This window comes from Typopeltis vanoorti, chromosome 21 (assembly GCF_054136105.1).
Source record: "Typopeltis vanoorti isolate ZY-2024b chromosome 21, IOZ_Tvanoo_1.0, whole genome shotgun sequence".
Lineage (NCBI taxonomy): Eukaryota > Metazoa > Arthropoda > Arachnida > Uropygi > Thelyphonidae > Typopeltis > Typopeltis vanoorti.
Window position 1 is genome coordinate 16,835,433 of NC_143569.1, and position 17,694 is coordinate 16,853,126.

At 35.2% G+C, this 17,694-nt stretch overlaps 1 protein-coding gene across 4 annotated transcripts in view; it reads right to left on the minus strand.

Annotated features, from left to right (window-relative positions):
- LOC150094647 (uncharacterized) overlaps positions 1-17,694 on the minus strand; it is a 628,041-nt gene that overhangs the window by 605,292 nt on the left and 5,055 nt on the right. For all 4 annotated transcript variants that reach the window (XM_090411495.1, XM_090411492.1, XM_090411494.1 and 1 more), the window contains exon 2: positions 14,495-14,641. In XM_090411495.1, the coding sequence (XP_090267621.1) occupies positions 14,495-14,606 (112 nt within the window). In that variant the 5' untranslated portion in view covers positions 14,607-14,641. The remainder of the gene's footprint in view (positions 1-14,494; positions 14,642-17,694) is intronic.

Genomic DNA, 17,694 nt, shown 5'->3' on the forward strand with positions numbered 1-17,694 from the left:
GTGGTAGTTCTGGTAGGTACAAATAATTTTTAAGTAGTGACAAATATAGTATGAGAGAAGATATGAAAGGTCTATTGGAAGAAGTGAGAAAGAAGTGTGAGAGAGTAAAAATTGTAGATTACTACCCAGAATATGACAGTACTGAGTTAAGAAGGAGGGCAATGAAAGCAAAGATTTCACGTGCAGGCTGTGTATAAGATATGAATGTGAGTTTTTAGATGTGTGGGATGTGTTTGGTAGCAGAAAAGACTTGTATAAGAAGGATCGCCTGCATTTCAATTCATTTGGCATCAGAAGCCTGGAGAAATTACTTCTTGGTATGAGACCTAATGCAGAGAGTCAGGGAAACTAGATCATCAAGGGAGGGATGGGAAAAATGCGTGTGAAAGTTCGGCTTCAAGCAAACATGATAAAGATATAAATATCTTCAAACATGGTTATGTATTTGGCAAAAGGGTGGAAAAATATGCTTTGGGTTTGGACATTTTAGGTATGTCTGGGGAGGGAAAAGACAAAATTCTAGCACAAGACCAAATAGATTGCATATCTAATTATAAGAATAGGCTAGGTGGTAATTTATTATGTCTATACACAAATGCCAGGAGCATTAGAAACAAAGGGGTTGAGTTTATTGCTTTATTGAATATGATGTGGCCTAATATTGTTGGCATTAGTGAAACCTGGCTATCAGAATCAGATATGGTAAGTGGGATTGAGTGCAATGGGTATACTAGTTTTAGGAATAACAGAGGAGATAAGAGAGAGAGAGGAGTAGTGCGACTAATGATATCAGATGACTTAAGTCAAGTTAGGATAGAAACACAAGAAAACCATGATGGTAAAAATGTCCCACGTAGAGGTGAGTTTGAGTCTATCTGGTGTGAAGTGGAGGTTAATAGAATGAAATATATGGTGGGGGTGTTGCTACAGACCTGGCAGTTCAGTTGCAGTAGATGAAGAAAGGCATAGTCAATTTAGCCTTATGGGTATCAAACAAATGATTATTATGGGTGACTTTAATTTTCCAAACATTGACTGGGTAGAAGGGAAATCTTATGAAAGAAAGAAGAGGAATTTATTGAATTGTTGCAAGACAACTTTCTCAAGCAGCATGTGAAAGAAGAAACTCTAGGTCAAAGAGTGTTGGATTTGCTCATAGTATCAGAAGGGTATCTGTAGAATATGGCTATTTACCACCAATTGGTGACAGTGATGCTGTACTTTCTTGGGAAGTATCTAATTGTATTGATATTTAGATTAAAACAGGTTACATGCTGAACCACAAAGCTGGAAATTATGATCAACTTAGGAGAACACTATCTTTGGTCCCATGGCAACAGTTACTGAATGGAAAAAATGTTGGCAATGCATGGGAATATTTGAAAAAGTGCTTAAATGAGGAATTATATGAATGTATACCTAGTATTTGAAGAATAAATAGGATGGGAGTGAAATGGATGTGCAGCCTTATTAAGCAATATTGTGAGAATAAGAGTGAGAGCAGTTATGAAATATATAAAGCTCAAGCAAGAAAAGTAAGGGGTATTGTGAGGAAAGCTAAATCAGAGTATGAAAAGAAATTGGCCATGAAAGCTAAAGGCAATCCAAAAGAATTTTATAGTTATGCCGCACGCAAAAGAATGAATGTAGAAGAATAACTTGATTGAATGCAGATGGTACTCGAGTGTTGGAAGCTGATGAGACTGTTTAGTTAATGAGTGCTCACTTTGCTAAGATATATCAGTGACAGTGCGTGATGTTACATACACAGTGCTACTGCTACATTGGATGAAGAGTTAGAGGTGCATGAAAATGAGATTGAAGAGCTGCTGCATAACCTGGATAAGAATTTGTTTATAGGGATAGATGGAATATCAGCCCATTTACAAAAGGAACATTCAGCCGAGTTGGCTATGCCTTTCACATGTTTGTATAACTTGAGTCTCAGGTCAGGAATGATATCACAGGAATGAAAGAATGTATGATAGTCCCATTGTACAAGGGTGGTGCAAAAATTGATGTGTCTAACTAGTGACCTATCAGTATCTCTGGTGTGGCAGTGAAGATTTTAGAAAAGTTGGTAAGAACTCGCATACAGAAATGGGTAGACAAACATGCTATACTCTGCAAGGAACAGCATGGGTTTACTAAAGGAAGATCGTATTTTAGCAAATTGTTCATATTTTATCACAATGTTATGGCCGAGTTAGATAAAGGGAATGGATACACTATGATAATGTTGGATTTTTCTAATGCATTTGATAGGATACCACACGAAAGGCTGTTGCATAAACTGGAGAATATGGGATTGGAATATAAACTCTTAACATGGATCAAGGAGGATGGTTGACAGGCATATCAAAAAGTGGTATAGTGTGGGTGTGAATCTGCCAGATTTAAGGTGACCAGTGGTGTACTTCAGGGTTCAGTCCTTTGGTCATTATTGTTCAATCTATACATTAATGACATCAGGTAGGATCTAACATCAGATGTGCAATTGTTTGTCAATGATACAAAGATAGTAAGTGCAATCAGGGATGCTACTGATATTCAGCAATTACAAAATGATTTCAATAGACTGGAAATTTGGGCAAACAATTTGGGCTATCAGTTTAATGTTAGTACGTGTAAAGTCATGCACTTTGGCGTGTTTAGAGTTCCAGTGGCATGTTATATTAGGAAGGTTATGCTATAAGAAACTGAAGAGGCAAGGGATCTTGATGTATTGGTGGATAGGAATTTAAAGTTCAAAGGTCACATAACAAAATTGCAAATACAACTCAGAGGAAAAATGCAATGTTGAGGAAAGGATAAGGAACTCATTTTGCCTCTTTATAAGGCTTTGATAAGACCATACCTGGATTATTTTGTGCAGATTTGGTCTCCTGGGTTCCAAGGGGATAAAGAAGCTGTGGAAAGGGTGCAAAGAAGAGTTACAAAGATTATATTCAGATTATGGGATTTAGATTTTATCAAGACAGATTGTGAGTATGTGGATTGCAGACTCAGGTTAAGGAGAAAGTGGGGTGATATGACAGAGGTCTATAAATGTTTGAATGGGTGTTATAGGCTATCAACTGATGAAATTTTTCATTATATGGAAGGTGGGGAGAGAACACAGGGGCATCCATGGAAGTTAAATTTTGTTTTCACAGCAGTGGTGGTGGCCGGTGAAAATTTTAAGTGGGGGTGCTGCATATACAAAATAAAAAAATAAAAATTCTTTTTTTCCTAATCAGTAACCAATTTATTAATAAATAGTTAATAAAACCAATAATAAAAGTTTTGTATCTCACAGAAATAACGCATGCATGCATACAATTTATCTGTAAGCAACACTGCCCAAATGAGCAGTGTTTGAATTACTTGTAACGTGCAGTGACAAGCATAAACGAATATCGGCGAGTCTAGCTGCAATCGGCGTGATAATTCTCACACTGCATTAGATTGCAGTGCATTTGTTTCTTGTAACGATAATTGAAAAAATATAATTATCATCATCATCAAATTCCTGACATGTACCCTCAATGGGTGTACAGGATATGATAGTACTACATGAAAAATTTATATCATGAAAAAATATAATTCTTTTCATATTTTCAACAGTGACACTCGTCATAATTCAGCTTATATCTATAATAAATAAATAATTATATGTTATTTTAACAAAATAAAATAAGATTTACAAAAAATAGTTCACCCTCACCACAGACACGCAATAATAAAAGTTTCGTATCTCACAGAAATAATGCGTGCAAGCAAACTGCCCAAACGAGCAGTGTCAGAATCGCTTATAACGTGCAATGAGAAGTGCAAATGAATAATATCGGCGAGTCTAGCTGCAATTGGCCGAATGTGATAATTCCGACATTGCGTTATACTGCAGTGCATTTTTTGTTTCGTAATCTAAAGCAGTAATCAAACAATTCCAACTATTAACTATTCAATCAATGTCAAAACATAAGCTATAACCCAGTGGTGTCCAACCTTTTAGCTTCCCTGGGCCACATTGGAAGAAGACAAGTTGTTTTGGGCCACACATAAAATACACTAAACACTAACAATAGCTGATGAGCAAAAAAACATAGAATATATAGTTAACATATTTAAGTAATTTAAACTTCATAAATTCATGAATTTTTTATTATAAAAAAGACAAGACAGCAACATGAAATTAGTGAGATGTTTGACATTGTTTTTGAGACACTAATGCTTCGATATTTGGTTCGATAGAAGTAGTTGCAATTCTCAGTGAGTTCTCAAGGTGCTCATCAGATATTTTGGTTCTAGTTTTATTCTTTGTGTGCTTCATCCTTGAAAATAGCTGCTCACAAATGTAGCTGCTTCCAAATAGTGATGACATGAATGAGGCATGATTGTGAAGCGAGGGATATTTTTCTCTGGGAAGATATAACTTATAGAAGTCCAGTAAAGAGACATTATCAAATTTTTCTTTAAGTTGAATGTCAGATTGTAGCTCTATGCATTCCATTTGAAAATTGGCAGGTAATATGTTTATATCGACTGAAAATGGAGTCGCAAATATACCAAAAGATTGATGATTTTTCTGGAAATCTTGAAACCTGTTCTCAAATTCCTGTATCAAATCGAAAAGCAAGGCTGCATATTTTTCATTGTTCACAGAACAGTGTTTAGCCAACGTGTCAAAAATGCATAAAATTGTTTGCCTTAATTTGAGATTAAGGCAAACAGTAATCGTCTTCAAGGTGAATTGGTTTTCACCTTGAAGACGATTTTAAATTTAAATGAGTGGTCAAGTCTACTAAAAATGCCAAATCTGTGAGCCAGTTTTCATTGTCAAGTTCTGGCACAAATTTTGTTTTTGATTCTATAAATGACTCTATTTCATTTCACAAATCATAATATCTTTTCAACATTTTACCTCGACTTAACCATCTTGCTTCCAAAAAGTAAGTGACGTCCCCATAGTCAGCATCCATAAATTTAAGCAATTCCTGGAATTGGCGATGATTCAATCCCTTGGCCCTTATGAAATTTACAGCCTTGATGACGATCTGCATGACTTTATCCATCTTTAAAGCTTTTGCGCATAAATTTTCTTGGTGTACTATGCAGTGATATTTCATCATAAGTAAATTTTGGGAGGCAATTGCATCATCTTCTATTAATTTTACAAGTCCACCTCTTTTACCTATCATCGCCAGGGCACCATCAGTAGCTATACCAGATATGTTCACAATGGACAAAGAAAATCGCTTTAACGTATTTTTCACTGCTTCGTATAAATCTCTTAATTTAGTTTTGTCTTTTAATGGCACTAAAGAAGACATTTCTTCAGTGATATTATATTCATCATCAATACCTCTAATAAAAATTGCCAATTAAGCTGTATTAGTGGCATCAGTACTTTCGTCGCACCAAAGCATAAAATTTAAAATTAGCAGCTCTACTCTCCAAATCTTTTTCAATAGATTTTGCTATTTTATCAATTCGCCTGGCTATAGTCTGGTGAGACACACCTTTTTTATCAGGGCAAATTATATCTGCCACCCTTTCCATACATTGCTTAATAAACTCACCATCGGCATATGGTTTTAATTTTTTTGCTATTAGGTTTGCAACCACATAACTAGCTTTTACAATAGAATCCATTTCAGTTGTTATATTTTTAAAAACACTTTTTTGAGATGATAGACTTTTTTTTTCAGTTCAGCTATTTAGTCTTTAAGACACATTCCTTGATAAGCATTAAATTTCGCAGCATGTTTTTGCATGTAATGCCTTTTCAAATTGTAGTGTTTGAAAACTGGCACAAATTCTCTACAAATTAAGCAGATTGCCTTAGTATTTGCCTCGACAAAAAAGTTGTCATCTGTCCACTTTTCGTTGAATAATCTTCCTTCTTCTATAATTTTTTTTTTTTTTTGGTTCGGTTTTCTTTGGAGACGCTGTGGAAGTCATTCTGGAATTTAAAAAAAAATAGATTAAAAATTAGAAAGCAAGGTTTAATAATCACCAAATTTTTACTCCTAAAAAAATTACTCGCCAAATCGCCACAAACACACGTAACGACTGCACCTTTCTTCAGTGTCAACTCGACCATTTATGCGTACCAGCGTACCCATGGTGCACATAGAGAGACATCTATTGCATAGTAAAAGTAGGAAGCAAGAGCGCTAGCACATCATTTATTATGCTGAGAAGTAACTACTCACATGGGCAGCAATTCTGAATAAATACAATTATTTGAGAATGATTTTATGAATCTCTCATTGCTAAAGAACGTGTTAAATTCAAAAATTCATCGCTTATAAATTAATAGCATGTTAAAATTGTATTTGTAGTATTATTAATGGTATTTTTAGTCACAATCTCATAAAGTTTGTAAGTTTACAATTTTTTGTTGGGCCGCATTCATAGCCGTCCTGGGCCGTGGGTTGGACAAGCCGGCTGTAATCTTTAACATGTTGTATTGCATTTATATAATGTTGTAAGCATTGTTATTATTTATAAACACAAACAAAATTTAATTTTTTCATTTTTTCCTTGGGGTTGCTGCAGTATCGCAGTGCTTATGTACGAGCCGCCACTGGTTCACAGTCAAGAAAGGAGTAAGAACTAGGCTTTTCTCCCAGAGAGCAGTGAGTGAGTGGAATAAATTTCCCTTAGGGGTAGTGAGCATCTAGTCTGAATGAATTTAAGGGAAGGAATGATACTGGTTTGGGTGATTTATAGCCTCATTTGATGAGTCCTTGACTCCCTGGAGGTCTTAGATAATAATAATAATAATTTTCTGAATTATAGTACAAATTATGAACTTACACAGAAGTGAAAGAATTATGAATGACACAGCAGTGAAAAAAGGAGAGATGAAAGGCTATGAAAGAGTAAAAGTGAGAATGAGAATCAAAGTTTATATGATGAATTTTATATGATATCAGGACTGTACAATGTCAGTAATGAAGACAGACTGAGGGCATGCAGACTGCAGAATTTGAGTAGTATGATAGACTTTGTGTTGACCTCCCACAGTGAGTGCTGTGACTCCATTGAGGTAAGGATAATAATAATGATGATTCATTAATATGAGGAGTACTCAAGGAGTGTTTATTTTTGTTAGTGCAAAAGATTTAACAGGTGAAAAAGTGTGGTATACAAGAAGATATGAAAGAGTTGCTAGTACATGCAAAAAAGAAGAGTGAGAAACTAAAAGTTGTGCATCTGTTGCCATGTTATGATACAGGCTAGCTGAGGAGAACTATGATCACAAATGAGTCAGTGTGCAGATGATGCAGGAGAAATGGTATGAAGTATATAAATGTGTGGAGTGAGTTTCATGGAAAGAAGAATTTGGTGAGGGTCAGAGCCCTCTACAGTGAGATTGGTATGTATATATACACCACCTAGAGATTAAGTTGCCATTTCCTTCAACTAGGGAAGATATGCCTTTGCGGCGGCAATGCTCGCCAGCTTTGCCAGAGCCCGTTTGTGGAAACAGCATATCCTGTTTCCACAAACGTGCATCTGTTGCCATGTTATGGCAACAGTTGTGCATCTGTTGCCATGTTATGATACAGGCTAGCTGAGGAGAACTATGATCACAAATGAGTCAGTGTGCAGATGATGCAGGAGAAATGGTATGAAGTATATAAATGTGTGGAGTGAGTTTCATGGAAAGAAGAATTTATATAAGGTGGATGGCTTGCATTTGAATGGATTTGGAATAGAGTCCTGAGTGAGTATTGTTCAGTGAGAATTCAGAAGTGCAGTCATGGAATCTAGACTGTTTAGTTGGGGGGAGGGATGTAGGTCCAGGCAACTTAGAGAAGTTAGTAAGTAGAAGGGTAATCACATGATGCTGAATGTAGTTCACCAGGTTCTTAACTTTATTGGGATAAGCAACATGAGATAAAAAGGAGGCTGTGGAATGAAGGGGTTATTCCAGTTTATGTATACTAATATCAGAAGTATTCAAAATAAGGGTGAGGAGTTTTTTGGTACTAGTTAACTTAACTTAGCCCAAAAGATATAGACACTTGTGAGACCTGGTTGACACAGGATGATAAAATCACTGGAATAGAATGCAATGGATATATAATACTGAAAAAAGAGAGCCAAAAAAACTACACTTTGGCGATGCAAAATTATTCAAATTAAGGGGATATTGAATCCAACATTATTTCAAAGCCGAATAGAGAAACTACAAGTGTTTCATGCCAAATATAGAAACTATAAAAGTTTCGGCAGATCCAAGCGCAAACAAACCTTTCATGACAGGGGCAACTCGTAGTAAAGGTGGAGTAAGCTCTGATCACTATCCTTAGTATTTCCCATAATGTAAAACACATCTCCTAGCAGACATGTATGATGTTATACATTATGGAGGGGGGGGTGTCACTACCTAGACTGGTTTCGACCTTTGTTGAGGTCTCGCCAGTGGGAGCCAGACCAGGATGTAAATACTCATGTTGAAGTCATGCAGGAAGATATATAATATCTTCAGATAGGAGAGGAATAACATTATGAGGGGAGTTTTGCTAATGATAGCAGAAGAATTGAAGCCAAAAAAGAACAGAAGTATATCAGGAGGACAGGGATGCAAAGGGCAGTTCATTTGAGGATATCTAGTGTGAGATAGAGGCCAACAGGATGAAAAACATAATTGGTTGCTGCTATAATACAAAGGGTATAAAAGGGAAAATATAGATGACATGCATATCACCTATATTCTCCTTATATCCTTTGTATAAGGAGAATATAGGTGATATGGATAGGAGAAGAACTGGGAGGAGGAAGAATAGTCAGGTAGTAAAGGAAATGGAATTTATACAGCTTTTAAGAAATAATTACTTAAGACAACATTTAATGGAGGGAGAAAAAAGGTCAAGAATGTTGGATTTGGTCACAGAATCAGCAAACCAATCTAGCTATGCTGCCTCCACTTGAGGAAAGTGATCACAAAGTCCCGACCAAGCAGACTGCCAAACATACAGCCTTTTCTGTTTTTGTATAACATATGTTGAATTACAAAGCAGGTGATTAAGAAAAGCTGAGGAATCAGCTTTCAACAGAGCCATGGAATAAAAATATGTAGGAGAGAGATGTTGGTAGAGGTGCTCAAGGAGATGATCAAGGAGTTTTTGAAGAAAGCAGTATCAGACTGTATACCCAAAGTCAGAAGGATAAATCAGGTAGGATGAATGAATAAATAGCATCCATAAGCAGGAATTACAAAGAAAAAGTTGTAGAGGCAATTATAATGAAAAAGGTGATCAGCATGCCTATGAACAGTACAAAGTATAGGCAAGAAGGGTAATCTGTATGCTATGGAAGGCCAAAGCTAATTATGAGAAAAAACTAGTTCATGGGGGCCAAAGAGAATTCCTGGAGAGTGTTTTTTCTATGTTGCTAGTAATAGGAAGAATAAGTATGGAACTTATTCTTTAATAATAATAATAACTTTAAAAAGGGCTGATAGTGGGAAGGTAACAAAGGCAAATCAAATAGTTGAATTACTGAGTTATCATTTGGCAAGGATGTACCATTTAGATGGTGATGTTCCGATGCCAGATGTGCTATCTGATTGATAGCAGAATACAGGTTGAAGAAATGGAGGAGCAGAACCTCAATGTGAACATGGCCATGGGATTAGACGTCATATTGGTCTATGTATTATGCGAATGTGCAAGGGCTCCTCTGAGCAACTTGTTTAATTTAAGCCTCGGGTTACTGGGAAGGTGCCAATGGAGTGGAAAGAGAACAGACCAATCAATGTGTCAGAACTGGTGGTTAAGGTATTGGAGAAATTAATAAAAGACAGAATTAAGGGTGGATAGGAATATGATATTTTATAAGGGGCAACATGGTTTAGTGAAGGGTAGGTCTTGACTTAGTAATTTGCTTACATTTTATAATAAAGTGACAATGGAGTTGGATGAGGGAAATGGCCATGCAGTTATACTGCTGGACTTTGCAGAGGCATTTGACAGAATTCCACATAGAACTCTGTTGTGTAATTTGGAGCAAATTAGGATGGTATGAATCTGGTGATTTGGACTAAAGGGCAGTTGATGGACAGATATCAAAGAGTGGCTTAGGTATTTGGTCCTCTGTTGTGTAATTTGTACATCAGTGATATAGGAAATTATTAGACAGGATATATTTAGTTGTTTGCTGATGACACAAAAACTGAGAAGAATGACAGTAAATGAAGGTGATGATGTACAGATTCGGCAGGATGACTTGAGGGTGATTGCAGACAGGAATTTGAATTAGAGGACATACTGCCAAGGTAGTCAAAACAGCTCATCAGATTACATGCTTGTTGAAAAACATACTAACAGCTACAATAGGGAAGTTATTGTTCTCCCTCTTTATAAGGCTGCAGCAGGACTACTGTGAGCAGATCTGGTTCCATGGATTCTGTGGAGATGAAGTGGTGGAGAGGATCCAGAGGCAAAAATTAGCTGATAGACAAAAAATAGAGATATTATTGAAGCATATAAGTTATTAAAGGGAGTTTATAGGACTGACACTGAAGACTTTTTTTCAGTACATGGCAAGAAGGAGAGAACATGGGATCACTGATGAAAACTGTGTTAGAGTGTGGTTAGCAAGGATGTTAGGACTAATTTTTTTGCTTGGAGGGTGGTGAATGGGTTGCCAGAGGTTACTGTAAGGGCATCATCACTGTGTGAAAAATGGATTTCCTGTGAAGAGTCTACCGACCATGAAGATGCTTGCATAATAATAATAATAATAATAATACAAATTAAAAATTTGAAATAAATACTCTTGTAAAAAAAATTAAATAAATTATACAATATAGTTGATCTGGCTATAGTAAATACAATCAATTCAAATTATAAAAATTTCACTGTTATAACTAAGCCCCATAGTCATGATGCTATTCTCAAGAAAATTCCTTATAGAAAATTCATTATCATTTGTGGAAATTTTTTATTTTTAGTGAAAATTCACTATTTTTTGCATGGAGACCATGGAGATGCCTGCATAACAATAATAATAATACAAATTAAAAATCTGAAATAAATACTCTTGTAGAAAAAATTAAATAAATTATATAATACTTCAACTCATGCCTATGTTAGTTTACTCCTATAAAGTCTGATGGTCTAATGCCTATTAACTGAGGGATATAACCAGGGCTACTAAGAGGAATGACTTCACTAAAATTTAGTTTTTTCTATATTGTGGTTTCATCAGTGTTTCTGAGGTTTATTCTCAGACACTGAAATCATACAATCCATTTTGGAGAATAAAGAAAATATCTTTGTTCTCCTTTTAGGATGAAGAAAAACACGACATTTTCCCTTTGGTTGGTGTCCAGATTTGAATCCCATGCTTTATAATGACTTTCAGCCGAAATGAGTTACCCATTTTCACATGAGATGGGAAGTTTTTACTCCAAGAAACAAGTTTTTACTCCAACACACACACACACAATTAAGAAATAAAATACCAGACTCATAGCCTTATTTATCTCATTATCCCATCCATGCTGTTACAATTTTTTCAGGAACAAGAAAGCAGAGTATGAAAGAGTGAAAGAGGAAGGATAAGGATAGTTTTGCACAAAGACTCCATGATAAGGAAAGTGTGATGAATTCATGTTTCCCTGAGACAAAGATTAAGGATATAGAGAGGGAAAGTGAAAGAGATGATTATTTTGGCAAATACAAATGATCTGGAAGGTAAAAAGTGTAGTACGATAGAAGATGCATTTCTGCCACAGTATGGGAGGGGCAAGCTGAGAAGGACCAGTATTGTGAATGCCTCAATGCATACATTGCAGGAAGAAATGATGAGGGATATGAAGATGCGTAAGATAAGTTTGATGGATGAAAAGATTTATATAAAGGTAAAGCTCTACATATGAATGGATATGCAGTTAGGTATCTTGAGAAAGTATTATTTAATAAGCGTTTATAATTGCCAAGTCTGGAAAACTAAATTATTTAGGGGGGGGGAAGGTGATGGCAATCTACAGGTTAATGAATTGAAGAATGATTACATGCTGCTGAATGTAACTCCTCAGTTCTAAACATGAGCAAAATAATCAACAACACAAGGTATGACTGTGGTTGCGAAATGAAGGGTGTAACTGTAGTAATGTCTATTAATGCCAGAAACATTTGGAATAATGTCTATCTTCGAATACTGCCATGGGCATGGATGTTTGTGATTGTCTGTGAAAGTACTAGTGATGATTGGCGGTAGATAGCATTGGTTTGGATGATGGAGGTAGGTGTGGTTGATGGAGACGGAGAGCTGTAGAGCAGATGCCCTCCCTCGATGAGTCTTTGGACTCCCTGGAGGTATTACATAACAATAATAATAATTAATAATAACAGGGAGAAGTTTTCGGCATTGTTAAGTTCAACATGGCTGAAAGTTATAGGCATTAGTGAAACTTAGTTAATAGAGAATAATATAGTAATGAGGATAGAATACAAGAGATATAGTATTTTCAGAATGGGGAGGAGTTTTGCTAATGATGGCAAAAGAACTGAAGCCAAAAAGACTAAAATTAAATCATAAGGATAGAGATGCAGATAACAGTACATTTGAAACTATCTGGGGTGAGAAAGAGAGGGCAACAGAATAAAATATATAATTGGCTGTTCCAAATTTGCCAATGCATGCCATTCACAATCTCCCTTGTAACCAGATGATACAAGGGAGAATATGAATAAAATGTATCAGCAAATTAGCACCATGAGCAGGCTGATTAATTATTATGAGGAGTTTCAACTATGGGAACATAAATCAGAGAAGGAATGATCACAGAGAGGGAAGCAAATGGAATTTATATAGCTGCTAAGAGATACTTACCTGAGACAACATGTAATGAAGGGAACTTGGAGTTCAAGAGCATTAGATACAGTAATAACATCAGAGAACTTGGCAATTACCAAAGTAGCCACAGTGCCTCCAAATGGGAAAAGTGATCATGTGGTCTTGATCTGGGAGATTGCCAGCTTGCAAAATATTCAGTTAAGAATGTGAATATATAGAATTACATAGCAGGTGATTGTGATAAACTGAGTAGCAAGCTTAGAGCTGTGCTATGGATTAAGAATTTGGAAGAGAGAAATGTTAGCAGTGTACAGAAAGATGTTTGATAAAAGTGGTAGCAGACTATACACCGAGAGTGATCAGGATAAAACACCAGGAGTTAGATGGATGAGCAGCAGTAGTTGCAGAAAAATAAAAAGTTGTAGAAGGTATATAAAAAAAAAGGTCATCGGCAAACCCATAAGCAGTAAAGAACAGAAGCAAGAAAGGTGATCTGTATGACAAAGAAGGCCAAAGTCAATTATGAGAAGAGGCTAGCTGATGAGGCCAAAAGAAATGCTAAAGAGTCTACTTCTTAGGTTCCTATATAAAAAATAGAATATATATATAGACATTCATGCATTATTAATTAATCTAATATAACATACTTGGACAATTATGTGCAGGTCTGGTTTCTGTGGTGATTCTAATACAGTGGGGAGAGTGTGCAAAGAAGTATCTTAAAAATGATACCAGGATTGTATAATACTGATTATGAAGTCAGATTGAGAATTTGTAGACTACAGACACTAGCAAACAGGAAAAAGGGAGATGACATGATTGAGATTTACAAACTTCTAAAAGGGTCATACAGGATTTCAGTAAATGGTATTTTTTCATTTTATAGAGAGTGGGGAAAGGATGCAAGGGCATCCAAGCAAGTTGAGAATGAATGCCATCAGGAAGGGGTAAGAATTAGATTTTTCTCTCGTAGAGGTGTGCATGATTGGAATGGATTACCATTGGATGTTGAGTGTGCAAGAAGCATGAATGAATTCAAGAACAAGTATGACAGTTGATGTGGGTAATTTGTGCCCTCCCTCAATGAGTATCTTACTCCCTTGAGGTCTCAATAATAATAATAATAAAATAATAACGAGTGGAGTTCACTATTCAATTACACTAAAAGAAAGGCTTAATTACTCAAATATAATTCAAAGTACACACTGAAATAGAGGAAGGGGGACATGTTTGAGATAATTTTGCTGACTTAGTTGGCCAAGGCCGAGTTGTTAGCATATCCGCTCTCCAGCCAAAAGGCTGCAGGTTCAAATCCCATCGTGGATATGGATGTTTGTGATTGTCTGTGAAAATACCAGTGGTGGTATTTTCACAGTCAGTGAATTAAGTGGTGGAGACAGAGAGTTGTAGTGTAGGTACCCTCCCTCAATGAGTCTTTGGACACCCTGGAGGTGTCACGTAATAATAATAATACTAATTTTAGACGCAATTGATTTGATTAAAAACTAGAATAACTACAATCTAAATCAAGACGATCGGCAAAACAATTCTGTATGTAAGTATTCTATTTCAATTATAGCTGCTGACAAAAATTTCCATGCCTAAAAATACTGTATCTAAAATGAAAATAATTTTTTGCAACAGGTTAAATGCATGAAGAATCAAAATGCAAGTAAATACAGTTAAAACTTACAATTTTTAATTGTTGAAAAATGTTTCCTCCTGGTTAAATGTGTAACTTCATAATTCTTGGACAAGCAATGTTTAATCAAATGGTTTAACCAAAAGAACTGTACAGGACACATGATTAGGAATAACTGTAGTTTTATTTGAAATAATGCTGGAAAAAATAATAATTAAAAATTAGTAAAAAAGTTTAAAATAAATATTAAGTTCCTTATTGCATCTGAAACTAATGATTGCAATTTGCAACTACAGCAATCCCTCGATTAATGCGCCTAATGCATTCTTTAAAACAGGCGCATCAATCGAAAACGCACTAATCGAATATATTAACCCATGGAAAAATGTATAATTCGTTCCTCGGATTTCTTTTTTGACCCTTAAGTTTTTTTTATAAAAGAATTAGGGTATGTCTCAGGGCCTAGTTAAAGGAAAACCATGAAGCTGAAAGACAATAAAACACATTCAGAATATAAATTTATTATTCTACTTCTTAACAGAGAATTGAGCAAATGTAGTTTGGCAGGCATTCTGTTTTCTTTTTTTCATACAACTGACGGTATGGCCCTATTGCCTCTACTGCAAATTTTACTGGTTCTCTCTTCACCAGAGTGGGTCTCTAAGCATTTCTGCTTAAAATCTTCAATTGTACGAAAACTATTTTCAAATTGTTTCTGTGAAACCACTTTGGGCTTGTCAGTGATTAAATTTTCTTCATATTCTTCAGGATCATCCCACTGTGCATCTAAATTTAGCAGGTCAAAATCACTCAACTTCTCATAATGAGATTTAATTAACTTAGATTCATTCGAAAAGCCTCTAAAATCATTTGCACAATGTGGAAGAATGGACTTCCTAATGGCTCGCATATCGCTAGCAGTAATTTCATTTGACTTTGCGACTTTATAACCAGGCTGAGATTTCTCTGATTTGGCTAGAAAAGTCTTGGAAGGCATTCACTTCCAAAAAAAGGCCGGTTTCATCAACATTAAATATTTGTTGATCACAATAGTCCCCTTCTTACACAATTTTCTTCAAAATCTCTGGATATCTCCTTATCTGCACTTGCAGCTTCGCCTGTGATTAGAACATTATGTAGGCTATTTCTCTTTTTGAAACGCTCAAATCACCCAGCACTAGCGTGGAATTATTTTTCTTTTCCACCATTGATAGCTCTTTCTTTCAAGGTTGCAAAGAAGTTTAATGTTTTTGATTTAATAAGGTCAGTGTTTAGAGGGATCCATTTTTGGTTACAATCTTCGATTTAATTCAATCATTATAATACTTTGATTTCGAGTGCATGCATGATGAACTTGAAGCAGCCTTACCTTTCTCTTTGTATTCAGCAGTTGATTCACCCATTTTTATGTTCTTGTCCTATCTTTGCTTTGGACTCGCCTTGTTCATTTTTCTTTATTATTTCAAGTTTTTCTTCCAATCAGATTACTTTTCGAATCATTTTCACACTTCTATTTTTTGCTCAATTATTCTTTTACTCATGACTAAACGTTAGGAAAATAATTTAAAATAAAAAAAGTAAGGAAAACAATTGTACAAGATATGATCAGCAAAATGCTGTGTAAAGCACACGACATAAATTTTGGCCATAAATTTGGAACATAGTGTACATGGAAATAGTGTAGTATGCCATTAAAAAATAACTTTGTAAAATATTTCAAATCGGTAACTAAATTATTTCATCTTGTGAGTGATTTTTTAAAATAGTTAGCCACAAAAAATGTATAGATTGAAAATATTTTAAATCTGTAACATTTATTTTTAAGATGTATATAGCTACACTAATCAAATTTGGGTATCGAAAAAAAATGACACACTAATCGATGGCGCATTAATCGAGAGATTGCTGTACAACTAAATTTTGAGAGAAAATTTGTCAGCAAAGGTTGATAAATTGGGAGAGCCACTGTGGCTCGCAAAAAGTTAAGCAAGTATGAGCATGGTTAGTAGTTGGAAGGGGTTTCGATGCTGTTGGCACACTCTCCCTAGAAGAGTCTTTGGACTCCCTGGAGGTGTCACATAATAACAATAATAATAGAAAGTCACTAAAATAGTAAATGCAAATCAAAATTTTTTTTTTTTTAATTGAACTGATTATAATATAAAAGACAGCAGAATTCCAATTAAATAAGCTAAATGGGAAAGGGAAGGAGGTTCAAATAACTGAAAAAATATTGCAAGCAACTGTATTATTTCAGTTATTTGTCCTTGCAATACAACACTGGACTAAATGCAGTCTAGTATTGTATCACAATGCATATTAACCCAAAATAATAGATCAAACACAAAACTGTTATAAACAAAAATGTTTGAAAAGTTAATACTAAAAAGTTTATTTCTCATTTTAACTTGACAAAATCATGTATCATCTGTGTAATAGTATATATATATATATATATACACACGCACCCACACACAAGAGAGATAAACAAAACAATTCTATAGTATTTTTCAAGACAGCTGAAAACTCAACTGCAAGCTATTGGTGACAAATACTACAGACTGTTCACATAATTTAAAACAAAATCTGTTACTCAACTCTACTGCACCTAACTTCTTAATACTGTATGCCATGCTCAATAATTCTGAATGAAATAATTAAACTAACTATGGGATGAAAAAGTTGTAGAGAGGATTCAAATGGAGGGGGTTTAACAAGATAGTGAGAGGTCTGCGAAATGATACCTATAAGACTTCACTCTAAGTTATTAAGTTAGTAAGGAGATTTTATATGATAGATTATCATTATTATGATTAATGATATTTCTTGTGGACTGATTAGGGATCTTCAAGTGTTTGCTGACGATACAAAGTAAGGTCGAATTATTAGGAGTAGTGCTGATGTTAATTCTCTACAGAAAGTTTTTTTAAATAGGCTTTACTTGGACAAATGAGTGGGATTGCAGTTTTAATGTTAATAAATGCAAGGTGCTACACTTTGAGGTAAAGACATAAGGCTACATACTGTATTGGATAGAGCTGTACTTCAGGAAGTGGATGAGATTTGGGATCTTGGAGTGATGGTGGACAGTGGACTGAAGAGTTCCGAGGACACATCACACGTGTTGCAAAGACTGCACATCGTATTTTCTGCTATGATAAAAAGTACACTGACATGTAGGGATAAGGATGTGTTTGTAGTGCATCTATATATAGCATTGGTCAGACTATATACGGACTATAGTGCTCAGA